Genomic DNA, 27,824 nt, shown 5'->3' with positions numbered 1-27,824 from the left:
TTTCTTGTTCCAGGACCGATTTGGCTGCTTTAGTAATACTTCACAGACATTGCAGCACTGATGATGAAAATAACAGCAACAAATGTAATGTTTCCTTCACAGATAATGTATATCATTATGAATAGTGTGGAGTAAACGGATTGAGGCTGGTTTTGCCTGCTTGGATACCTGTTGTTTTGCTAACAATTTGGTTTTTATCTCTAACTCCATTTTTAACTGTCTTTCCAGAAGACTAGCTTTCTCCATGATAGTTGCTATAGTGATCTCCTTCTGATGAAGCTCTTCTGTCAGGTCAGAGATTTCTGTCTTCATTCTTTCCTGCTCAGAGCAATGGGACTCCTCCTCTCGATAAAGATGGTTTCTTATCTGTAGCAAATACGTTTCAAAAAGAAAAAATGTTGTGCAGTAAATATGATTGTATCACTTACAACCTACTAGTGACTTAAGACACCAACTTTTCTAACTGAATCAGAGATTTTTGAGATTGTGTAATAGAATGTCTTCATGACTCAGTGCATATAGCTTTATTTATTTTTACATCTTTTTTCAACCCTTCTCTTGTGCTTTCATTTGCTTGATTTGTATTACAAATGGACAAAATATGAGGCATTTAAACTTAAAAAGAATGCAATATAACAAATGTTAATTTTTAGAATTGGAATTTATGGAAAAGAGTATCCAAGAAATATCCATTCAAGAAACCGAAGTATGACTTATTTACTTCATCCTAAGTTAATTTAGGTTGAAAATAAGTTAAATGCAGCCTAAATTGACTGAGGAGCAATATAGATAAATCAATCTAGATACACTTTAATGAGAAACTATGTTAGAAATAAACAGTATATATGGTGAATCACTTTGTGAGAATTTTCCTGCTATTATATGTAAAATTTAAGGTCAAACTTCCTGCACTATCTCCTGTTCAGAGTTCTCCAAAGAATCAATGCAAAGATTCTTTTCATAATCTATTGTAATCAACAATTTAGTAATGAGGGATTTTAATACGTAAGAAACAAAACCACAAAACCCAGCATAATAAAGTTTGAACCCATTTTAATAACTCCTAACAGTACTGTATACAATCAATAATAGATGACATTTCATTTTTGTTTATGCAAACTACACAGAAGTATTAGGACCGTAAATAAATGTATGTAGATGCGAAAAACATAAGAGCTAGATCATGACTATCCTGCCAAAATTGCTGCATCCAAGTCAGCTGCATCCAATTAGAAATATTCCTGCTGACATTGCTGCTCAGCAAAACTATAACATGCCTGTAAAAGCTTAGCCATGTGTGGGTACCTGCCGCAGCTGATCTGTTTGCATACTTTACATGTTAGACCACCTACAAACTACTATTTACCTCCTATAGTCTATTAATTACCCATAGCCTTGGAGGGTTTATTACTTGCATGGTATTAGCTGAATCACAGTGATGCTTAGGCATCGTTTCTTCCAGTATTTCAATAAAGTAGCTCGCTCTGTTGTCAGTGCACAGAATCAGAATGTGGTTTTTACACATATACAACTACCTCTAGAAAAGTGATCATGTATGCTTCGGGATATGATTTAGTAGTGGACAGGTATGGCTGGACTTCATGATCTCAAAGGTCTTTTCCAACCTAGTGATTCTATGAAACCTTTTTCATATATGACCACTTCATACTCTTCTGAACCCATGGTTTATCCTCCTGCTCTCTTCTGGTTATGCGTGTACCGAGAGTTGGTACTCTGCTCTTATTAAAATCCCATACTGCAGTTAAGATTTGGGAATACTTCACAATATGAAATACCTTGTTTAGCCCTTCTTCCTGGTGTTGTTGACTTTGTGCCAATAGTAATAACCCAGCATCTGTATTTTCTTGTTGCTCAGTAAGTTGTGCACAAAATGACTGATGCCTTTAAATAAGAAATAAAATAAAAAAACTGTGAAACAAACAGAATGTTCAGTAACCCTTATCTTACGGTATCTTCTCCTAAGTGTAAAACTGCAGAAGACCTGCTTGTTGACAAAAAAAACCCCACATGATCAAAAGATTTGGCCTAAATCAGATTCTATCTTGGAAAATCTAAAGATTAAGGACAATACATATGCATGCAGAAATAACCCTAAAATCTCACATAGATTGGTATTTCATATAATCTAGACTACAGTAGATTAAATAACCCATAAAAATGATGAACATTTTAGTCAGAGAGGGTTAGTGAGAATCTTAAGCACAGTACTTCCAAAGTGGTTTAATGCTGAGAAAATGAAAGACACTATAAACATATAAATAGAAATAAATTAAATGTATTGATTTGTAAAGATCTGGGTAGCATTAAAGCCTTTTGTCACAGCCTGCACCTATTGCCTGCAATTTTTTATATGGAATGGCTAAAGTTTATTCAAAAATTGTTTAGAATCTGACATTTTAATCCAGAGTATCTTCTTAAGCAGACTTAATTTAAATCAAATGTAAGAAAAGTTATTATCTCAGAAATGCTTTTTAATTTAAATGTAATCTTCAACATACATACTTTATTTGAATTTCCTGCATATCTTTATGCTCTCTGATTTTTGATAATTCTGTATGCAACTGTTGGCATTCCAGTTGTATTCTTCTCCAGAGAGCATCCCGTGACTGCAGCTCATTTCTTATTTCTGAAAACCCTGCCTCCATGCTCTAAGGAAACAACAAATGAATAAATAGTTAAATAAAATGCGACAGTAGTAGCTCTAAATGCTGTATTTTAACATATAGTTTTTGATGCCTATATAATTTGTATGAAAGGGCATACACACTTTCATTTCGAGTTTCATTTCTGAAAAAAAGGTATTGCTCGAATGTCAGCTCCTTGCTCCAGAAATGTCATCTAAAAAACTGCATACTGAATATCCTTTAGCTCTTGCAACATTCCAATGCATCTGTCTCTGAAACAATCATAGGGAACATTATTCAGGAGTCCTTTGCTGTACTAAATGCATCTAAAATACATAGTCTGTTTGTTTCAGTAGATTCTGTGCCCTAGACCATGCTTCACATGCAGGAATTAGTGCTGTAAGTAACTTGCATTTTCTGTTTTCCTAATAGAATTTCCAGTTTTATAAGCTTGAAAAGTACAAGGCTATACTAAAGCAGAATTAGGTGCACATCTTCATAGAATTATAGAATCACCAGGTTGGAAGAGACCCACCGGATCATTGAGTCCAACCATTCCTATCAAACACTAAACCATGCTCCTCAGTGCCTCGTCCACATTAAACATTGCCTGGAAGCTTGGAGTAGATACATCTAGACCTAAATACTTAGATAAGGTGTGTGCTCAATCATCTCTAAAACTAATTCTATCTGCATGGATCTACTTGCTTTTTTAAATGAACATCACAAAATTTCAAAAAAGACACAAAGATTTTTCTTAGGGACTCCACAAATCTTGTCTCTGTTTTACATTTAATTTCTGATTGATTGACAGACGACCTGAAGATACATGTTATATTTGGCATCACAAAATATGATTTCCCCCCCAAAATCTTTATTTCCCCCAAAATAGTTAAAACATGGTAAAGACAAGAACATGGAAATGCACCTCACAAACAACAAAAACTTGGAAATGCACCTCACAAACAACAAAATAAGATTCTTGCAATAATAATATCTGGAGAATACTTATTTCCCCTCAGCCAAGATCCAAAAACATGCTCCAGATTAAAAAATAAAAGACTTTTTCCAAGTACGTTGATACATTGCCTTTAAACCTATTACACTAAAAATACTTATATTTTTCATAAATACTTAATTTCATTTTAAAATATTTCCCATGTTTAAAAGCAAAAATAAAGCCTTTAGACAGACAAAACACAACTGGAATCCAGAAATGACACCGCAACCAAGGAACTTCAAAGGTTTATTTCCCTTAGAGCTTCATACTAGAATGACCTTCTTTCCAAGAAGTCAGTGGTTTTCCTCTGGCAGAAAAGGCTGCTGAAGACAGATATGAAGTGCCTTTCTGTTTTTATAGAAGCTGCATATACAGATTCATTTGTCTTATTCTTTGTTAAATTAAGGCTGAGAGCTTTTTTCCAAACTCTGAAATGTAAATCTGGTGATATTCATGTGAAATAAAGCTTAATGAATTGCTAAAAATCATCTGCAAGAGTTGCTTATGATCATCTTCTTGACTTCAACATTCAACAAATAGCTGCAATTATTTTATGATATACAAGTCTGGGGGAGAGTTACCCCTCTGATTTAATTCTGGGGTGGATAAAGGGAAAGAATGCTGCACAATGTTGTGCTGGCAGACTGCAGTCATCATATGCATTTACATAAATTGTATTTTCTTCTGTGGATTACAATAAAAGCAGGAACAACAGCAGCCGCAGCAGCAGGTACAATAATTATTAAAACAGGGCTTTAGGTCAAGAGTTTAACGCATCACTTACTTAAAAAAAACCCCCCATTTAGATATGTACCACTTGCTTTTTTAGGAAATATCTGTTGCACCTAGCTGAAACACCAAAATGAAAATTAATTTTGAACCAGAAAACTTAAGGTTTTCTTTAGGAAATATCTAATGTATTTAACATTTTAAGAGTCTGTTTCAAGTTGAAGAATTTACCAAGTACTCTCTTTTCTTCTGTGAAAAGTTCTGCTTCAACCAGCTTGCCATGTTTGACATAAAAGGAATCTCAAAAATTCCCTGATCAGCTCCTGTTCTAATTCTCCTCAAAGATGGTCAACCTTTTTGATACAATTATATGCTGTATTTCCATGTAAATTAGTGTCCAGCAGCTGATTTAATGCAGACTTTCCAGGAACCAAGCCTCCTTTGTGATGTTTTAGGGCTGCCTGTTGTGTATGGCTTCAATGAAGTTGGTTGGACCATTCATGACATAGAGAAACAGTCTGCAGTCTCATTCTGGATCTTCTGAAGTTTGTATTTTGTGTACAGCCAACAAATTGGTCTTCCACATATTTGATAAAGCTGCCTGGAGGAGAGGGACCTGGGGGTGTTGGTTGACAGCCGACTGAACATGAGCCAGCAGTGTGTCCAGGTGGCCAAGAAGGCCAATGGCATCTTGGCTTGTATCAGAAACGGTGTGACCAGCAGGTCCAGGAAGGTTATTCTCCCTCTGTACTCCGCACTGGTGAGACCGCTCCTCGAATCCTGTGTTCATTTCTGGGCCCCTCACCACAAGAAGGATGTTGAGGCTCTGGAGCGAGTCCAGAGAAGAGCAACAAAGCTGGTGAAGGGGCTGGAGAACAGGCCTTATGAGGAGCGGCTGAGAGAGCTGGGGTTGTTTAGCCTGGAGAAGAGGAGGCTGAGGGGAGACCTCATTGCTCTCTGTGACTACCTAAAAGGAAGTTCTGGAGAGGAGGGTGCTGGCCTCTTCTCCCAAGTGACAGGGGACAGGACAAGAGGGAATGGCCTCAAGCTCCACCAGGGGAGATTCAGGCTGAACATTAGGAAAAAATTCTTTACAGAAAGGGTCATTGGGCACTGGAACAGGCTGCCCAGGGAGGTGGTTGATTCACTTTCCCTGGAGGTGTTTAAGGTGTGGGTGGATGAGGTGTTGAGGGGCATGGTTTAGTGATTGATAGGAACGATTGGACTCGATAATCCGGTGGGTCTTTTCCAACTTGGTAATTCTATGACTCTATGATTCTATGATTTTATCACTGTTCCCTTGCTGATTAATATTATGAGAGAAATTATTTAGAAGCAGACATGAAATGGTCATAGGCATAGAAAATCTACAAAGCACGATAGTAGGCTTGTTGCCATTGTCATCAGCCTTCACCCCACTAAGATCACCATCTACTTCTCCCTCCTTTAGCCACATCAGGTCCAACTATTCCCGTCCTCCACAAACCACTCCTTCATGCACACCTGCATACTTCTGGCTGACAGCAGGCCCTGCACTTCCTTCTTTCTCATACTGGCATTCCTAAAAAATATTTTCTCTGAGCTACAAGTCTTCAGCACACATTGACTTTATATTTGTGTTTCCCTTCTACAGCTATTTGCAAAAGCATTTTTTTTCCCAACATAGCAGTATTCCACACCACCAGCATAGTTATTCTGTAATTTTCGCTGATAACTTTATGTACGTCTAGTTCCATTTCTACTTCAAATGTCTTCAGTGTTTCCTACAGCTCTGGTATTCCATTCATAATTCCAAAAATCCTCTTGCCTGATGATTTTCTTAAGGGCTACAGCACAATGACATCTACTCTCTCCACTGTCCAGTCACCAGTAGGTGGATGAATATCCACTGACTGCAATTACCATGATTAGTTCTACTCCTTATTCTAGTCTCACTGCTTTTGTTTGCAGCCTTTTTAACCAGCCCCCAAACAGAGATTTTGCTTACATACCGATAGCTCGTATACAGACAAACGACTCAGTGAGCTAATGTGCAAATGAAATGTATAAACAACGCACACACTAAACTTGGCTGTTCTGACAACACCTGAAATTAACCTCCGCCACACACATGTTAATTCCTATAAAGTATATTGCATATGCAGTTATAACTCTGCAAGGTTATTTATGAACAGAAATAGATTATCTTTCTCCAGAGTCAAAGTCACTGTAGGTCACTGAACATATTACTGAACCTTGAAGTGCTTAAAAAAATAAGCAACAGCTTAATTTATACGTTGCCAGAAAAAAATAGCAATGAGTATCTCATTCCTGATCTGTTTCAAACATAGCTAATAAAAAAGCTTTTAAAGATCTTGTATTATCTCAGTCTTGTTGCAACCCACGTATCACAACCAAAAGAGGCCCAAATGACTGTTTTCATAAATCAGTGCTACAGTGGGAACTGGTACACCAGGAATAAGATAAAACCCAATTGTTCTTCACATGGCTGACAACTTAAAAATTCATTGACTGCAAAATCTTCTCTTAATAATAAAGTATGCCATACACTGTTCTATACACTTATTTACCAGCTGCGTGGCATAGTAACAAGGTATAAATCGGATAAAAAGATTTCACAGAAGACATTTATATAAAAGGAACCAAGTGAACTAGGCAAAGTTCCAGTAGATGCTATAGATACAGGAAAGTTATAAAACTCTGGATAGACAAGAACAAAATACCCTACTACCTACTAAAATATTTCTGTTTTGTCTTTAAGTATAACTCAAAAATTTGTACTGTTGACAGCTCAATCTGTTTTCCTGCAAGGAATAAATATAATGCACAGATCTTTCATATAGGCAGCTCAGTACAACTTTTTAAAGTAGACTTCTAAGTAATTGATATTCTAACAGTAATTCCGCTGTCATAATCAAAAAGAAAAATAATTAATACCTGGCACTGGTTTTGGTACATTTTTACATCCTCCTGGAGTTTCAGATTTTCCTCTTCTAGTTTATCCTTGTTTATTGCTATTTCATTCACAGTTGCCTTTAGCTTTTCAATAATCAACTCATCCTTTTTGCTTTTGAGCTGGCCATAGGTAATTCTCTCTTCTTGGGTTTGTTTCTCATTGCTTATTTGGAATTGATAATTAGGAATCTGCTTCTACAAAACAAGAAAATATTTTAAGTGGCATTCAATAACTGTATGTAAATTGTTAGGACCTATTATAGGACCCATTACTGCTAAAATAGTAATAAAGCTAGTTCCATTTTACCAATATTTACTTAGAAAAGATGGCAAGATTGGAACAGTTTGCACTACTTCTCAAAAGAATACTTCCTTTTTTTCAGCCTCAGGCTCTTTGCCCACAGTAAGAAATACATTTCCAGAACTTTCAAGGGCACAGATTTTTTTTCAAGGATTTTTCTCCTTTGTTGTGTATTTCCCTCGCACTTAACGTTAACTATCCCCAAATGTGAAAAGGTGATTATGATGACCTACTCAAAGCAGTTACCTATAAAAAAAAGTTTAAGAGAAATTGTTTTCTTTGATTCATTGAACTGGGAAGGAGTTGTCTGTATGTGTGTGCCTCAGGGTAGATATCCTCTGACTAGAGGGCTAGGATTACATAGTTCACGTACAAACAGCTCAGTTACTACAGTAACTGTACTTCTTTGATATAATTATCCTTAAACCTGGCGAAGAATCATCTGCACGTTCTGCAGGGTCTCACACTCCATTTGGTTTCTTGTACTAATTAAAATCCTAAACCTAAAACTTCAGAAAATTGGTATTGCCAGTATTTGCGAATTCACAGGCATTGTGAAGAAGCATAATTACTATGGTAACTGGTTTTGCTGTTTAAAAAATTCCTATACGCATCCCTTTACTGGGAGATTAACAAGTAGCAGTAATCTTTTAAAAGACTGAGAATTAGCTGAAAACTGACAAGCAAACATAAACTGGAAACCACGTGTCACGTTCAGGGATACAAATACTGTATGACATTGATAAGGACTGCAATAACGTGTGCTTTAGACAGCTTTCGATGCCGTCGACTATGTTCCCATAATTTCTTTTGGCTGAATACATAAGGAGAACTGACTACTTGCTGCATATCAAATAAAAAGCCAGAGAAAATTGCAGGAAAGTTTAATTTCTATCGATAATAAATTAAGTTCCCACTGACATCTAAGTTATGAAGTCTGGCACATCAAAATGTCAAAGCATCTTGTGAAAACCATAGTGCAAGACCCAGATGGAAATCAAAGACCTCGTGAAAGAGGAATTTGAGACAAAGACACAGGATCAATTAATGCTATGAAACAGTTGAGGTGTAAAAGTCCATCAGACTTCAATTTAATAAATTAGTCCTTGTTATCTTACAGTTGTGCAGAAAATCATCTTCAAAGAAAGATCAGTGATGGCAGTGATGTAAGCCTTAATTGAAAAATGTGGATGATCATCTTGAGTACTTTATTTTGACCTGTTTAACTATATAATCAGTGTGCATTAGCCAGTAGTTTTGTCTAGTCGAAGCCTTGCTTCTTTAAGCAAGGAAGTTCAATGGTTGCAATACGATGCTTTCAGCAAGGGTATTGCTGGATATGCTGGCCAAACCCCTTTCCATCATCTTCCAACAGTCCTGGAAGACTCGGGAAGCTCCACTGGACTGGAGGCTGGCTGATGTTGTGCCCATCTACAAGAAGGGTCGCAGGGAGGACCCAGGAAACTACAGGCCTGTCAGTCTGACCTCAGTGCCAGGGAAAGTCATGGAGCAGGTGATCTTGAGTGCTATCATGAAGCACATGCAAGAGAACCGGGTGATCAGGCCCAGTCAACACGGGTTCACAAAAGGCAGGTCTTGCCAAACTAACCTGATCGCCTTCTATGACAAAGTGACTCGGCTACTGGATGAGGGAAAGGCTGTGGATGTGGTCTTCCTGGACTTCAGCAAAGCCTTTGACACAGTTTCTCACAGCATTCTGCTTCGGAAACTGTCAGCCTCTGGCCTGGACAGGCGCACACTCTCCTGGGTGGAAAACTGGTTGGATGGCCGGGCCCAGAGAGTGGTGGGAAATGGTGTGAAATCCAGCTGGAGGCCAGTGACAAGTGGGGTTCCCCAGGGCTCGGTGCTGGGTCCAGCCCTGTTCAATGTCTTTATCAATGACCTGGATGAAGGCATCGAGTGCACCCTTAGCAAGTTTGCAGACGACACTAAGCTGGGTGGAAGTGTGGATCTGCTGGAGGGTAGGGAGGCTCTGCAAAGGGATCTGAACAGGCTGGACCATTGGGCTGAGTCCAATGGCATGAGGTTTAACAAGGCCAAATGCCGGGTCCTGCACTTGGGGCACAACAACCCTGTGCAGTGCTACAGACTAGGAGAAGTCTGTCTAGAAAGCTGCCTGGAGGAGAGGGACCTGGGGGTGTTGGTTGACAGCGACTGAACATGAGCCAGCAGTGTGCCCAGGTGGCCAAGAAGGCCAATGGCATCTTGGCTTGTATCAGAAACGGTGTGACCAGCAGGTCCAGGGAGGTTATTTTCCCTCTGTACTCCGCACTGGTGAGACCGCTCCTCGAATCCTGGGTTCAGTTCTGGGCTGCTCACCACAAGAAGGATGTTGAGGCTCTGGAGCAAGTCCAGAGAAGAGCAACGAAGCTGGTGAGGGGGCTGGAGAACAGGCCTTATGAGGAACGGCTGAGAGAGCTGGGGTTGTTCAGCCTGGAGAAGAGGAGGCTGAGGGGAGACCTCATTGTTCTCTACAACTACCTGAAAGGAGGTTGTGGAGAGGAGGGTGCTGGCCTCTTCTCCCAAGTGACAGGGGACAGGACAAGAGGGAATGGCCTCAAGCTCCACCAGGGGAGGTTTAGGCTGAACATTAGGAAAAAAATTCTTCACAGAAAGGGTGATTGGGCACTGGAACAGGCTGCCCAGGGAGGTGGTTGATTCACCTTCCCTGGAGGTGTTTAAGGCACGGGTGGACGAGGTGCTAAGGGGCATGGTTTAGTGTTTGGTAGGAATGGTTGGACTCGATCATCCGGTGGGTCTCTTCCGACCTGGTTATTCTGTGATTCTATGATTCTATGATAAGCAAAAACTATCATCCTTGGAAACTCTGGATGTGGGCAAACCATAGAAATTGTTAAGAAAATGTTTCACTGTATTAAGATCCAAAGAACTTAGCAACACTGGGAAAGGGGATTACCAGTCAGCAATATAATTGGCTTCCCTTTACTTAATTTTTGAGCTGTCTCATGGCCCAGTTAATTTCTAAGTTTTTTTAGTGTTTTTGTTTTTTTTTTTTACTGGTAGGATAGGTCATCAAGACATTATTAAATCAATATGTTGTTCTGGATTGGAAAGAATTAAAAAAAAGAGAAAAGCTAGATCAATAGCCTATACAAAATAAAGCAATAAGTAAACTGGGAAGTTAAAAAGAATCACGAAGTCAACCAATAGTAACTTGAACTGAACAGTAACTTGAAAGCTGAAAAATATGGAAAAAAAATCCAGATAAGTGATCCAACAAACAACTCCAAGTGTTTTGGAGTAGCACGCAGAAATTCATTTTTCCGCATAAATTACATTAATGTATATTTATGATCTTCAGAAAAATGAGGATTATCTTAGATTTGTGGGAGCCCCGTATGTGAGCCAACACAGTAATGGCATGTGTTACTTACTTGGTAAGATACTTTTCCGTAAGTTGTTATCACAATTAAATGCCTATTAGTAAATAGCATTGAAGAAAAAAAATATTTCCACAGTATACCTAAAAATTAACAAGGAACTTGCACTGCATTTTGTACTTTTTTTTTCCTGAATCTCATGAGAAAAATAAAAATCAAATAATTGTATGTGTAATTAGATCATTGAGTATGGGTCTGCCTTACCTAAAGCAATGTATTCCCTACTAATATATTCATGTGTTGCGAGATTCACTACAACCTCAATAGTGTTCAGATTTTTTAAATTAGGTTAAAGTAACTCTAGCTAAGCTAACAGCTCATTTTCTTTCAAAGCAGGAAGGTAGGTATTTTACCTGAAATAAATTACATTTTTCAGACAATGATTTTTGTTGAGTATCTAAATAAAGAAGATATTTTTGGCAGATTGCTCCCTTCTTAGCACATTTTTTTGATTTTACCTTAAATTCCTGAAAGAAAGCAAAAGTACCTAAAAGGGGCCTACAAGAAAGCTGGAGAGGGACTATTCATGAAGGCTTGTGGTGATAGGACGAGGGGGGATGGGTATAAAATGGAGAGAGGCAGATTTAGACTAGATATTAGGAAGAATTTCTTCATGATGGGGGTGGTGAGACACTGGCACAGGCTGCCCAGGGAAGCTGCGGCTGCTCCATCCCTGGAGGTGTTTAAGGCCAGGCTGGATGGAGCCTTGGGCAGCCTGATCTAGTGGGATGTCCCTGCCCATGGCAGGGGGGTTGGAACTGGATGATCTTTAAGGTCCGTTTCGACTCTAATTATTCTATGATTCCATGAAAAGTAAACACAGGGAAAATAATGTTTTCCTTAATCTAAATAACATTGTAATCTGTATAGCTCTAAGAAAAATCTTTTTTTTAATTAATACCTAATCTTTCTATAATTTTTGAAAGAGGAAAAGAGAACAACTATATAAACCAGCCATTCAGCCACCCCTACCAGAAAATAATCCAGTCTTAATGGCTTACAAATTGAAAATTAAATAAACATAAAACAGTAAACATAAAAATTGAATAAAAAAATATAAAATATTTTAAATCACTTCCATTACTGTAGATCTTGGTAATCTATTCCAGTGTCTCACTACTCTCATGGTGAAGAAATTCTTCTTAATGTCTAGTCTAAATCTGCCCCTCTCCAGTTTATACCTGTTCCCCCTTGTCCCACCATCACAGGGCTTTATCAATAGTCCCTCTCCAGCTTTCTTGTAGGCTCCTTTCAGGTACTGGAAAGTCACTAGTCATAAGCTATTATGACAACTTCCTCTCTCACAATGGAAATGTTGGTTCCAAAAAGACAGATGATTTTTTAATAACTGTCCTAAACTGGCATATCCGGTAAACTTTAAATGATAACATTTTATTTGCTACTGAAACAAAATCAAATGCTTTCCAACACAGATGAATACAAATCTTCTCTTATAGCTTTCCTAATGTTTGCTTTGTCACTTTAAACCAATAAACATCTTCCCATTTCACAAAATGTGATACAAATGGAGTTTCAGACTACTTAATGAAGACTGCAGGTTCAAGACCTTACTAAAACGTTGCTGAGCTTAGTAGATTTTCAACATAGAAATTATTTGCTGAATACTAGAATTTGCTGAATATATTCTAAGCACTCATTTTTCATACTGCATAATTAATCAAATTATAGCATTGTGTTACATTATTTTCACATTTTAATCCTGAATAAGGTCGTTTGCAAATTAGCTGGATCAGATAGTTTCACAGTAGTGATCTATTTAGTCAGCGATAGATGTATAACCCGTGTATTATCCTTGTAATAGCAGATGTTGGCAGCTGTGCTGCAGCCCAAAGCATAGTAGCCTTTCTCATGCCCCCTGCTGAGAGGCATGGTTTAGTGTTTGATAGGAATGGTTGGACTCAATGATCCAGCGGGTCTCTTCCAACCTGGTCATTCTATGATTCTGTGACTCTTTATTGTGGAAGAGACAGCAAAATTGTGTAGAGCTAGGATGTGGCTAGTGTGTGTCCTGTTACATAGAACAGTCACATAAATGTCACAGAAGTTAGTCTTGTATCTTATAGAATAATGTAGAAGATAGGTAGGTCCAAAATAAAGATTCTAAATCCCTTTTAAATTGCAGCTTAAGTATTAAAGTACTTAAACTCTACTAGATCTTAAATTTTGGATTGCAAAGTTCCCCAAGTTTCTAAATAAACTATATCATAAATCTGCATCATAAGCCTGGAAGTCTTCACAATGCTTACCAACCAGGCAAGTAGCTCACATTTTCAACTAGTATTCCTCTGCTTACTTTCCCTGCAGGATCCAGTTTAGTATTCCCTCAAAGCACGCACCACTTTATTATGCTCTTTATAAAGGATGGCCAGAAAAAATATAAACTTTTTTGTGATCCTGCTATGCTTCATCTGACTAGTGGTTAGACTGTTCTCCCTATATGTGGAAGGCGCAGTTTAATAACCCACTCTCCAGACAGAAGCTGAATCAGAATCTTCTCATGTTAATTTTCTACCTAACAAACAACTGCTATTTTTCAACAGGTGTTGGAACTTTTTTATTTGAAGTCATTTCACTTTGCACTGGATGAGTTAAAAAGAGGCAAAAATTGGCACAGCTAGAGATTACATCGCTCAGTTACAAGAAATTAGACTGGATACCAGTTTCTGCACCTGTGACTGTAGCCAGGGGAGTAGCTGCAGACAAGCCACCGCTTGAAGGCACACTCTCTATATACCTGTTCTCTGTTCTCTGTGCTAGCTAATTCTCCTGGAGGCCCAATAAATATTTTATTATTATACGGATCATAAAGTAACTTCTAACTCTGAAAAGTCAAGGCCAGGAGCTATGATCAGTATCTTCCTCTATCAAAGACTAAGGCAGCTAAAATCCATTCTGTGTTCAGAGTGATGGGGAATATAATGAATCCTATCCTCAGCACCTCATAGTATTCAGGCTTCAGCCAGTATAGCAGACTTCGTGGAAAGTATCGTGTTTTTAAGTGCCTAATCCTTCCTTGTGCATTACCTAAGGAAACTACATACTGAGGTCGAAGTTGTGGATTGCAGCAGGCACACGGTTGCTGACAAGATACATGTACAGCAATCAGGTTTCCATTCCTAAACCCTTTTCCTATCTAGTTTTATGCGGTCAAAATTGTCTATAAAACTTGAATTAGTGGTTGGTATTATGTGACAGTACCCTGCATATGGAAAAGGTCTCAAGTCTCAGCAGATTGTATTACCCAGTTCACATATATTAATCCAGAAAAAAATATATTTATAGTTACACTTATTAAGAAATTTATCTGTCTTAACTCATAAAACTACAAAAAACACTAATAAAACTTGGATAAAAGAACAAAACCTGACTATTAAGCTATGCACCTTATCTTGCCAGAGCAAGAAATCATATAATTTCACATAGAAATATTATTTATATGAAATTATGTAATTTCTGTAGAGTTATCAGGAAGTTAAAGTTTACATCTGTAAACCACAAGTTAGTTCTAAGGGCAATTTAAAATTAGAATATCATAACAAAGCATTCTTACCTCTAGTTTCTTAGACAAACTTCTCAGTTCAGATGATGTCTCTAGAGTTTCCTCACATTTTTCTCCACATTCAGCCATTGTTTGTTTTAACTGATGTGACTTTAGCTTTTTGTAACTATGTGTCAACTTTGAAAGCTAGAAATGAAAGCAGAATTGAACATGCAGATTCTGTCGAAGGTGTCCACATGGACCAAGTTTTCTTTAAACTAGAATAGCCAACTGCAGCTTCAGCATTCTAAATATTTAATCAGTGCAACGAAGAACCAATTAATAAATTTAATTTCTTAGAGCTTTCACATAAATGCTAACTAACCATTCAATTAGGTTTGTTTGACACGTATTTGGTCCTGCTTAAGTTCTTTACTGTGCTGTTACCCAGAGTGTCATTTCCCCAACAAGGTTTATATGAAATGTTCTATACTTGTTTACTGCCATCTTGTGTTGATATTTTTAAAGGGTGCTTTACTAAACAGAATGAAAGATTATCATTAAGGTATTTTAAACTTGTGTGTTTCTTTTTTTATCATGAAAGTTGTTGAAATGATATGGCTGTGATGATTGCATTCTTCTGGAACCCTTTAATACCAAAGGTTGTCTATGAGAATTAGACACTTAATTCTGTTGTGCCTGTCAATCTTACCAGGAAAAAATGGCTTTGGTGGCAGATGCAGAGGAGTCAGGGGCAGAGAAGGGAAAGTATCAGTATAAGTATCAGCATCTTCAGAAAAATGGCCAGTCAGGTAACAGTCAGCTATATTGCACAAGGAAAAGGACTAGTGGCTGTTAACAGGTTTGACTCAGCAAACTGGCATTGTCTGGCAAAGATATGCTAACCTGGTTCCTCAAAAAAGGAAAACCAAGGATATTGACAAAGGAAATACTAAAAGTATGGTCTGAGGGAAGAAGAGTGGAAAAACTCAGCAAAGAATTAAACTAGAAAAGAAGTTACAACTATGAACACTGATCATGTCTCTCATTTTGTTTCTTTAAATTTAGGCATATAAGATGGCTTACTTCTCAGTAATAATTACGACTTCACTTAAAAAAAATCTGATTCTAAATGAAGTTCTTCATCTAACTAAGAAAAAACCAAAAAAGCTCATATTTTTGTTAACTGCTCAAGCACTCTGGAAAAGAAATTACTTTCAAGGAAGTAATTAGAATTTGAATGGAATCCTATTGAACCTACCTGGAATGAACAATCGAGGTCTGTGCAGATAACAAAAACGGTGAAAAAAGTCCAGACAAGATACAGAACAGAAACTGGAGTTTAAAAATCATCTGGAAACTTCCTAGAGATATTTGAGATCACTTGGGGAACTCATAATAGGAACCACAAAAAGAATTGAGAAGATGACCAGAAGATAGATTGTCCTAGAGTAGAAAGTTTCATGAAATGGGGAGGTCCCGGGATGTATTTGATCAACTTGGAATTTCTGAATAGATTCACAGAGCTGAGATATCACCTTCAAAACAAAATCAAAAGTCTCGCAGAGCAGCTGCCTATATTTGAAATTGACCTTGCAAGAAAACACAGTTAAGATAAAATATTTCAAATGTGTCTGATTATCCAGGCTCAAACACCATGGAGCTCATTGTCTTTGGAAGAAAGGTGTGCTTTTTCAAATAACAGATTTTTTACTCCTGAATATATTATGGCATATGTCAACTGCCTGGGAAGAGCAAATTCAGATGAAGATAGGTATTAGCTATTTCATGCTAAAAAGACTAGGAAATACAGGATCCAACACTTCAGCAGATCAGTCTGGAAAGGAATAGAACGGGCTAAATGAGAAAATTTATTTTGACTACTACATTTATTTGATGAAAGTAGGATATTTCAGAAACATTCTAGTCTGGATGTTATCATGACCATAGACTAGAGTAAAGGCCAAGAACATATTTTCATTTAATGCTACATATTTGCTTTAAAAGCAAGGTCCAAGTTGTTCTATTTGCATTTTAGTGAGTTCTGGGGTAGGATTCATCTAAGTTTAGATTTCAGAAAGTTAGACATCCAAGTCTGAGCTCCTCTGCATTAAAAAAGCTGCCTTCATATGCTTAGTCATTTCAGCTATCTTAAATTCTTGTCATACACTGACATGAATTATATTCTAGGGGCGTTCATTTCCCTCTATTGATTCTAAAGGGAGCCTGAGGTAGCTCAGACTAAGCCACCTAGCTTTTAAATGTCTAAGTGAGGCAATTAGTTGCTAAAATGCTTTGAGCAAGAATGGATTCTTGTTCTTTTGTTGAGGGATTTCTCTCCAAACGAGAATAATTACTAAACATTAATATAGAAAAAAATGAAGGAAGAAAGTAATGAAGATGAACCCCTAAAGTTTTCACTGTTTAATTATGACAAAATGTCATACATTTGAATGAAAGTAGCAACACGGCTTCAGAATTTCTGGTTACATGTCAAGAATTATTTCCCTAATACAAGAAAAGTACAGGTTTTACTGCATTTGACAGGCACACAATAAATTCAGTGGCAATGTTACTCATTTAACAGCTGCTTTTATCAACAGCAAGGGTAAATAGCACTGAGGACCACAGAAGCAGTAGATAAGAAAGAAATTTGTTCTGAATAGCCTAGCATTCTCACAGCCAGAAGAAATGATCCTTTCTGTTTCTACTAAGATTAAGAAGCAACAAACACTGGAAGGGATTTTAGGAATACCTCTGCAGAGAAAGATACAATGCTACTGCTAAATAGTCACACTCATACCATCTGTGCAAAACTAAATTGTAGCTCTTTAGATTACACAATGTAGAAGTAGGTACAACTTTCAGGTGAGGATAAGAAAGAAGGCAGACAAAGGAGATAAGGCAAAAATTAATATTGTCAGAGAAGCTCTATATTTTAGATACAATTTGTGTGGCTAAGAATTGGGGACATTTAAGTCATTCTATTGTATATGCTGCAACACTGTAATTTAAGAAAGAAACTCAATAAGGAGATGTAGTAGAAGCTAAAGGAGCAGAGAGGGATAGTCCTACTGTCTGGCATAGGTACTTGGAAATGTTCCAACAGGCAGACTTTCTGTTTATCACCTAGAGAATCTAGGCAGGCCTCCTAACCTAGGCACTTAACAGCTTCCTGCTTTGGTCAATATGTACTGGGTGGATATTTCATGAAGAAATATGGTTTGGTGAAAAAGGAGAAATGGGAACTAGAAAATAAAATGCAAATGGCATCAATACTGGAACCTTTGGTAGAATAAAAAGGATGACTGAGAGAGAAAGAATTGTTTGAAGGCATCGATTAGGGAAGTGATTATATTCTTAAAAGCTAGATATCCAAACTTCTTGAATAAAGATAAAAGAAAAAGCAGTCAGGAAACTCAAAGAAAGCTTAGATGGTCTGAGTGGGAACTAAAATGAAGAATCTTGGCAAGAAGTATAACCAGGTTTATAGAGAGAAACTTGTAGGTTAGGAAGTGTCAGATTCCTTGGGAAAAAAAACCCCACAAAATGAAAATAGATTGTATTTGCCTGTGGAAAGGATTTGTTGGGTAATTAACAACTTCAAAACAAAAATCTTTATGAAAAATGACTGGGAGTTTCAATTTCATGAAGTTCAATTTCAGTGAAGTTCTTTACAACACCATGTAATACAAACCTATTCATTTTTAGCATGTGATAAGAAAAACATTAAGAAGTGAAAAATATTGCAGAAAATGTAAAAACGATGAGAAAAGAGAGATCTATATATTTTGGGGGATAGTTCTGCATTGATAAATATACATTACATATGTAAAAAGTCAGATTATTTTTATTGCATGATGTTTATCTTCTCAATAGACTTACTGAGATGTTGTTCCTGTTTCCTATAATATGTGTAAATTATAAAACAGCGTTTGTTTCTACTTTCCCAAATGATTAGAAGTGTTAATTACATAACAACTAAAACGTTCTCTCTTACTCACAGAACTGTTTGCCAAATTAATTGCCATAAACAAAGAAATAAAAAAAAATTAAAGACAACATAAGTTAAAGATTTATTAGTTTGATGGATCTGGATAGTAAGTGTTATCATCTTTAAATGAAAATAATATCAAATTTATGCAATCCAATCTGATTCTACAATAAGTGTCATGACTGGAAATTTTTAATTATACCACTAAATCTCCAGTAGGACAATCCAATGAAAGATAGCCAGAAAAACAACATAGAATCGTGTGTCACCTTATTAAAATCTGAGAAACAGAATAGGCTGAAGTTTGCTAAGAATTCACATTCATGATTGAAGTGAGAAATAATGAACAAACAAAAACATAGGCAGAGAGCAAACACAGCCAAACAGGATCATAAAATCAAAGAATGGTTTGGGTCAGAAGGGATCTTTAAAGATTATCCACGCCAACCCATCTGTCATGGGTAGGGACATCTTTCACTAGATCAGGTTGCTTGAAGTCCCATCCAACCTGACCTTGGAACACCTCCAGGGATGGGGCATCCACAGCTTCTCTGGGCAACCTATGTCAGTGTCTCACCATCCTCACTGAAAAAAATAATTCTTCCTTATGTACAACTTAATTATTTCAGTTTAAAGGACTTGCCCCTTCTCCCGTTACTACAAGTCCTGGTAAAAAGTCACTGTCCATCTTTCTTACAAGGCCCCTTTAAGTATCAAAAAGCCACAGTAAGGTCTTCCCACACCCTTCTCTTCTCCAGGCTGAACAATCCCAGCTCTCTCAATCTTTTTTCAATGGGGAAGATGTTCCAGCCCTCTGACTGCTTTTCATGGCCCTTCTCTGAACTCACTCCAAAACGTTCATGTCTTTCTTGTACTGGGGCCCCAGAGCTGGAAGCAGCATGCCAGGTGGGGTCTCGTGAGAGTGGACCACAGAGGTAGAATCATGTCCCTTGACCTACGGGCCAGGTTTGTTTTTATACAGCTCAGGATACAATTCGCTTTCTGGACTGCAAGTGCACATTGAAATAAATAAAGGCAAAACAAATTCTCTGTGTCAATAATCCAGGTTACTCTGATTTTGACGCTATATTCTCATATGGAAAACTAGCAGACAGACTGCTTTAATAAACCCTGTAAATCGGGCAAACTAAAATCAGAAAAATGATACCAAAGATATGATGTGGAATGTTTCAGTCTTAAATTTCCTAATGTGCATCAGAGCCTTATAAGCATGAATCTAATTATCTATTTTTTTTTATTCATCAAAGTTAAAGAATATTAGTCCAAAGTCAGGAAATCAAGTATCTGTCTCCATAACAGATGTCACAATCACATCAAAATCCATCCAAAGAGTTTGGACATTTCAGTACAGAAATATTAATGGAGCCTGGTAGGAAGCTGTAGTCATCATGGTTTGTTTGACACAATTCATCTTTCCAGAATCCATAAAAGTACATCTATACCATTAGGCATGTATAAGCTGTTTATACAGCAATCATAAAATATAAACCTGACATTTTACTTACTTGAGATTTCAGTGTTTGAAGCTGAGTTTTGTAATTTTGAGCCATTTCATATTTAGTTTCCTGTAAGTCTTCCAGTTTCTGTTGAAGTAGTCCCACCTACAGTTAGAATAAGCATTCAGATTTACCTTTTCTGAAGAGTTTCAGAATATGTAATTTTTGGAATAGTCATTTGAAACTTTGAAAGAAGACTGTTGCTTAAAAGATAGATATTAAAAATATAGATACATTCAGTAACTTAATAATAAAACTGAATACCACAAACTTAGATTGTATCAATGTTGAGTTAAGGATTTTATGGAAAAAATATCATTGTATGCTTAAATTATGTTTTAATGATAATACTGTATGATTCTGTCATGAAAGACCATTTAATGAAAGCATTTTTGACCTGAATATATGAATGAGCTGCTGTGTCCCATTGTGAAAATTTGGCTTGAATGGTTTATATAATCATATGAATGACTCTCAACTACTTATGTAAAATTATCAGGAGACACTGTAGACTCATTTTAGGTCCCTAGTTACAGTGCCATTTGAGATACCTTGAATTATCTGAGTTACACAGAGACCTGAGAAACATGACAAAGAGCATACATGAAAACCTATGTTCTTCTGGTGGTGTAGCTGGAAGTTAGGTGGAATATGCTAAAATATTCCAGATAACATCCCTGTACAGGTAAATAAATTGATGCTTTGATGACTGGCTAGCTGAATTATTCTCTGGGCTCTGCTGATTGCAGTGACTAAGGTCAAATTCTTAATTGCTCATTAGGGAGAGTTACTTCAATTTCAAAACTGCCACGGGCAATTTAGACACCTAGCTCACAAAAAGATGCTTATGTGTAAACACCTAACTTTGGATGCTTCTGAATGTCTACTCTGCAGACAAGACTGTGAAGCATGGACAACACCAGGTTCACTGGGGCTTTCAGCTTGATAAGCAAGTCTAATAAATACAATTCAAAACTTCATTATTAATAATAAAGTTATAATACAAAGGCAGTATACAATGCAAAATGACAAAAGTCAGGTATAAATAGGAATTACAAAAGTCAGGTATAAACAGGAATTACAAAGACATAATTTTATGGAACTTTTCATACCATACATCTAAAATTTCTGATGAAACTAGAAGTACTGGCATTTAGGAAAAAAACATCAAATTATCTTTTTACAGCTAAACTGAGAATATTTAATTTAGACTTTAGGGAAACAGAAGAAATATGAGACTTTCAATGACATTTTTACAATATATTTTCAGAACAGAAGAACACTTTGAAATGAAACACTAAGGATAATTAGTGACCTTTAAGGGCTGTTTGGTATTATGATAGAAAAAACAGGTCTCCTTATAGAGCATTTAGAGCATACCATTAACTGAGTGCAAGAATAAATACTTTCTTTAAAGAACATGATATTCTCAAATACCTCTTGACCTTTTTGATCCAGTTTTCTTTGGGTACTTGCTAATTCTTGATCCTGGATATCTATCTTTGTTTCTAAAGCTTTCATCTTCCTTTCCCACTCCATTTTCTTGCTGTTTACCATAATGTCAATTTGATGCACTAACTCCTGAAGCTCAGCTTCACATAGAGATGTTCTAATAATATAAGAAAAATAGATTTAATTTTTCCTATAAAGAATAAGGGAGAAAACAAATTTTTGTTTACATTGCTGAGATTTTATTTTAATTCAGATGGAAATAATCACTTTGCAATATCAGAAAGAAAAATATGATTCCTTCAAATGTAGGTGGACTCTCACTTCATCTATTTTAAGTTTGCCTGAAGTGAAAATCAGAGTATTTAGCATATTCTGGACTATTTGCCTAGTTTTAAATGCGGTTTGATATCCTGGAACTCTTTCAGGGATGAACTGTCAAATTAGCACAAGTTGAGTTGATGGTACCCAGTCCGAAACCTCAATGGGCAAGAGCTGGAGAAGCTGAATAGTAATTTACTTATGGGCACAGGACTTCCCACTAAGGGTACATAATGATGGAAGGCAGGTTTCTTGGAGGAAGTTGTTAAACAGTTGGTTTGACAGAGACACACAATTCTTAATTGCTAGTTCAACATTTACATCCCACTTTCCTATTCTCTTTGTGAAAAATGGACTTAAATAACAAGGTGACTTGTGTAATAATAGAAAGTTTTAATTCTACTAGGAAGCACAGAAGCAAATTTTGAGAAAGAACTTGTCTTTGAGGGACTATGTGGTGGATTTCTTAGAGATTTGTACAATATCTGCAACGTAGATGTTAGATTTTTCCCCAGACTTTTGAGATTAAATTTAGAATATATCCTGTATATTACAACTTCATATACAATGTTTTACACTGTTGCTTTAGAAATACGAGGTCTCCCAAGTAACAAAATAATGATATATGGTTAATTTATGGTATATTAGAAGGATGTTCAGAAAGTGAAAGCAGTCGGAGTTGCCCCCTTAGTTGCCCTCTTACACTGCCCATAGGCTCAACAAGAAAAAAACTACTGTGACTAACCCTACAGCTCAGGAGCCAAGAGTGGGAGGGGAGAGACAAAGAGATGATTATAGAACATTTTCTAAACCGTCACAGTGAGACAAAGCTCAACTTGATTGCTTGACGAGTAAATGCATGTTCAGTTATAGAGGTGTTCTTAGCCTCAGTCACAAGATGTTGGGGTGCAAGAGAGAAGAGGGATGGTGACTCAACCACCTCCCTGGGCAGCCTCTTCCAGTGCTTGACAACCCTTCTGGTGAAGTAATATTTCCAATTACCCAGCCTAAACCTCCCCTGGTGCAACTTGAGGCCATTTCCTCTTGTCTATCATTTGTTACTTCTGTTACACACCAGGCTGCTGTTGGCCTTCTTGGCTACCTCGGCACACTGCTGGCTCGTATTCAGGTGTCTACTGATGAAATCCCTCAGGTGCTTTTCTGCCAGGCAGCTTTCCAGCCACTCTTCCCCAAGCCTGTAGTGTTGCCTGGGGTTGTTGTGGCTCAAGTGCAGGAATCAACACAGCCTTGTTGAACTCTCTACATTTGGCTTCAACCCATGGGTGCTGCCTATGCAGGTCCCTCGGCAAAGCCCTCCTTCCCTTAAGCAGATGAACACTCCCACCTAACTTGGTGTCATCTGCAAACTTACTAAGGGAGCACTGGAAACCCTCATCCAGATCGTTGATAAAGATATTAAAAGAATCAGCCCCAACACTGAGCCCTTGAGAATGCTGCTTGTGACCAGTTGCCAGCTGGATTTAGCTCCATTCACCATAACTCTTTGGGCTCTGCCACCTGGCCAGTTTTTTACCCAGCAAAGAGTATGCCCATCCAAGCCATGAGCAGCCAGTTTCTCCAGGAGAATGCTGTGGGAAACCGTGTCAAAGGCTTTGCTTAAGTCTAGATAGACAACATCCACAGTCCTTCCCTCATCTACTAGGCCTTACGAGGAGCGGCTGAGAGAGCTGGGGTTGTTTAGCCTGGAGAAGAGGAGGCTGAGGGGAGACCTCATTGCTCTCTACAACTACCTGAAAGGACGTTGTAGAGAGGAGGGTGCTGGCCTCTTCTCCCAAGTGACAGGGGACAGGACAAGAGGGAATGGCCTCAAGCTCCGCCAGGGGAGATTTAGGCTGGACATTAGGAAAAAATTCTTCACAGAAAGGGTCATTGGGCACTGGAACAGGCTGCCCAGGGAGGTGGTTGAGTCACCTTCCCTGGAGGTGTTTAAGGGACAGGTGGATGACGTGCTGAGGGGCATGGGTTAGTGATTGATAGGAATGGTTGGACTCGATGATCCGGTGGGTGTCTTCCAACCTGGTTATTCTATGATTATTCTATGATTCTACTAAGCATATCGCTTTGCCATATAAGGAGATCAGGTTAGTTAAGCAGGTCCTGCCTTTCATAAACCCGTGCTGACTGGGCCTGATTGCCTGGTTAGCCGTTACATACCACATGATGGTACTTAAATACCAAAACTTCTAAGCCTTTTTGGTATGTTCACAGCTCATAGAACGTTGAACGTAGGTATTTTCATACTAAGTATATATCATGCTAAGGCATATATCTGACTGAAGTGAAGGAAAACTTTTCACTGACTGATTTTAGCTAGTGGGTTAATGTGGTAAATTTTCAAACTTGTGAGGAGTATTAACTCTTCCATTTCATTTTCTGTAAACATTCGCTCTCCACACAATTTTTGTAGTGGCATCTGTCATCTGCATATCCTGTTCTCATATGAGTTAAGTGCTGATAAATTTTCTTACTTCCTTTCCACTTTCTTTTAGAGCTTTTTTATACCTTTCTTGTTTCCTGCTTTAGTTGTAATTGCTTTACCTTTTTTCCTTAATAAGAGATTCTACATATAAATTACCTTAATATACAGCTTTATTACTTTCTTTCAAAGACATAAATTTATATTGTCTTTATAATACATTGGAATATATTGAAATGTGTCATCTTTAGTTGTTGCAACCTTATCTTGGCCATGAAAAAAACATATTCTCGTTTAAAATCTTCAAATTACTCTTTTCAATGGTATGATCTGATCACTGTGGAAATTTCTGCGTTTTTCCCTCTGCAGTGATTTAGAGATCCAATTGCTGCCATATCTAAATGAAGGTAAAAATAAAGCCAGTGTTGTTTCTCCACTGTCAACTCTCTCTCCCTTATCTCAATTAGTTTTACTGTTGGTAAACTGTTATTGGTACACCTGCTTTCTCTTAATTTTTGTGTCTGTACTAATGACTGTTCATTGTAGAACTGAAGTTTAATCTGCATTTAATTTCCATTTCCTCACACTGTTGCATAATTTTCAAGTCTCTATTTTTTTGCTTTTGATTAGAAGCTTATATTAAATTTCCTGTTAATAAACCCAGCAATTTCATTCTTTCATAAACTCGTTAACTACCCCTCCTGATATCTAAACTGATGCAAAATGTATTACAACTTATTACTTTTCATAATAAATTTAGCTTTTTGATAAACAAATTTCTTCATTTAAAATAATCTAAGAATGTTGCAACATTGTTTTAAGTTATGATACGTTCCATTTTCCTTCTAACAATATTATTTATCTCACTGACATTTTCCCTGAAAGTGATAGCCACTGGTTGTTATTTAATTGGCTCTTTGATTTATAAAAATTTAAAAGCTATGTATTTTTTTCACTGCTGATGGCACACGCCTCTGTGAGCACATGAAGTGCCTTCATGATCACTAATCATTTTGCAGCCATTCTAATGTCTCTGTGGCCTGATGGTTTGTTAAAATGAGCATAGCTATTTTCTTAATATTAGTATTGCTATTATTTTATGAAATAATTGCCATAGAAACAGTCAAACAGAGACAAAAGCTGGTGCAGCATCTGAATAATGTAGTCACAGCCTACAAAAGGGTTAATGGTAAAAAGCACAGCAGTATGACTCTACTGTCCTAGGAAATGTTGGAGAAGACTTTAATACACAAAATTAGCCCAGAATGCCATTTTACATCATGAACTTTACAATCTGACATATGTTTCGGGGGACATTGCAACTAAGAATGTGCTAATTAATTATGAACTTCAGCAGATACGTACTTAACCAAACAAAAACTGAGCCTTGAACTTAGAGGTAGTATCCCTATCACCAGTGAGCTGCCAGTACATCGCTGAAGAACAGTAAGCTAACTAACACACTTCTCTACTCTAAGTGACTGTGCAAACTAAGCCTTAACATAAGCAGATGCTTTTACTCTTGGTAGTTGATACCAACATTTTGCATGGATGCTAGCATGAAAGGGCTTCCTTTCTTTTCTTTCACATCCTAGCTCTTCAGCCAGCTCTCCAAATCGCTGCCCTCCCAGGGCCCTGAAGTCTCCTGTCTTTAGGTTGTTCTCTGGGTCAAGTGCTGGTCACACACACTGCGTTTTATATTCTGCGTGCTCAACGTGTGATTGCACTACACTAGGTCATCTAGTGGGTGAATAAATATGTGTTCATTGAATATTTGTTTTTTTGGTGCTTAAATAGTGCATATCCCTTGTTCAGATAATTATTACAGGAAATTGGAGAAAATTTGTTAGATTTACAATACCATAATTAAAGCTCAAAGTGATTTTTTAAAAGTAAACTTCATATACCAACAAACGCTCAGAACTTTAACATTATCGATGTTAAGCTTAGAAAAGCTTTTTAAATACTCATAAATCTTAATGTCTTTTGAATGTTAAAACTGTTAGTGATGCCATTTTAAAATATGAGTCATAGAATGATAATATCCAAAGTGCAAGCAAGTAGTATGCTGTGATGTACATATCACAAAACAAAAATGTCCCCTCCCTAAGTGCCTGAAACTCATCTCAAAATAGTATTAATGATACAACGTACTTGGATTCCCTCTGGGTGGAATAAAAATGGGATTTTAAAACCAGAAAATAAAGCAGTATGAATCAGGACTGCCTTTTCTTCAATACTGCTATAAGGACCTGTGCCCTTACAGCCTCACGTATTGTTAGATGGCCACACTTTGCTGAACTGCCAGCAACGACTCAGCTATCCAAATTTAGCCTTCAGAAGCAGGTGCTTTCTTTATTGTGTGTCACATGAATTATCTAAATATTGTTATGTAAGTGCAAATGGCAACCTCTAGCCTGGATCATCAGGTTACCCTTTCAGACTCACCATGGCTGGCATCTTTCTCTCTTAAGTTTCACCTGTCCTTTTCAGATCATCCTGCACAAGGCAAGTTCTGCAGCTGTTGCTGGAAAATTTTCTCTGAATAGTCCTTGTATGTCTCATAAACCTAGAACCACTGATACACAAAAGGGAGCTGTTGAAGGAAAAATCCTTTCTGAAACAGCTTCTCAGACTATCTCCACCTTCTCTATCCTCTAGGTACACCTACAGCTGAAAAAGGAAAGCTGTACCTGACGCAGTAGATGTCTGCTGATGTTCTCCTACCAGAACTGCTCTGTATCGTGGCTCTGGCATTGCAAACAGATCACCATAGAGATGTGTTAGGCAGGTATCCCCACCTACTAGCAAAAACGTACTGCTAGGTGCTGTAACTATTATTTTAGGCCCTTCATTGTTTTGAGAAAGGTGCTAACTATTCTGCTCAGAATATGGCCAATCCTACAGTATCACAATCATGAGAATTCATTTTGATCACTGCATGTGGAATGCAGAAAGCACTGGTATCTTTTGTTTAATATGACATCAGGTAAACAAACACTCGGAACAAGTTTTCCGACAAAATGAGTGTCATTTTTTTTACCATATGAATTCAGCATTCCCACTTTGCTGAATGGATACATCAAATGGATTCTTCATACACAGAATTAAAGAACTGTACTTAAGTGGCAGGTATTTTTTGTTTTGTTGCACTTCCTTTGAAACTGCACAGAACACTTAAAGGTATCTAACTTTTAAAGTGATGTAGGCAAACTCTGAGTCTTCTTTTATTCTGTTTCTGTATTGGTGAGAATAGAGATGATTCATATCCTGCTGTCATTATTAACTGTTTCTTTTCATGTAAAATCTAGATGTTTCCAAATTTAGACAATCCAAAATCCAGATAATAGGTTTAACCAACCCGAGGCCCTTATCATAAATGATTATTGCACTAGTTAGACCTTTCTAGCTCTATTTATCTGCCTTTTGCTTCAGAGTTCTGCACAGGTCTGTATTTTGCTGGTTGTTTCCTGACAGATGTTTTAAGAATATTGCTGTGCATGCACTTGAGAATAAAGCTGTAATTTAGAAACCAATATTTTAAGAAATGTTTGG

General features: G+C 37.3%; 1 protein-coding gene across 1 annotated transcript in view; it reads right to left on the bottom strand.

Annotated features, from left to right (window-relative positions):
* DEUP1 (deuterosome assembly protein 1) overlaps positions 1-27,824 on the bottom strand; it is a 48,705-nt gene that overhangs the window by 18,425 nt on the left and 2,456 nt on the right. Inside the window, exons 2-9 of the mRNA XM_069883403.1 lie at positions 21,500-21,671; positions 20,072-20,167; positions 14,624-14,758; positions 11,406-11,519; positions 7,312-7,524; positions 2,524-2,669; positions 1,797-1,902; positions 169-366 (exon numbers count right to left, since the gene is read on the bottom strand). Of these exons, the coding sequence (XP_069739504.1) occupies positions 169-366; positions 1,797-1,902; positions 2,524-2,669; positions 7,312-7,524; positions 11,406-11,519; positions 14,624-14,758; positions 20,072-20,167; positions 21,500-21,671 (1,180 nt within the window). The remainder of the gene's footprint in view (positions 1-168; positions 367-1,796; positions 1,903-2,523; positions 2,670-7,311; positions 7,525-11,405; positions 11,520-14,623; positions 14,759-20,071; positions 20,168-21,499; positions 21,672-27,824) is intronic.

The sequence above is a fragment of the Phaenicophaeus curvirostris genome, chromosome 1 (genome assembly GCF_032191515.1).
Source record: "Phaenicophaeus curvirostris isolate KB17595 chromosome 1, BPBGC_Pcur_1.0, whole genome shotgun sequence".
Taxonomy (NCBI): domain Eukaryota; kingdom Metazoa; phylum Chordata; class Aves; order Cuculiformes; family Cuculidae; genus Phaenicophaeus; species Phaenicophaeus curvirostris.
Note: the sequence above shows the minus strand (reverse complement) of the source record. Positions and strands in the feature narration are given on the sequence as shown.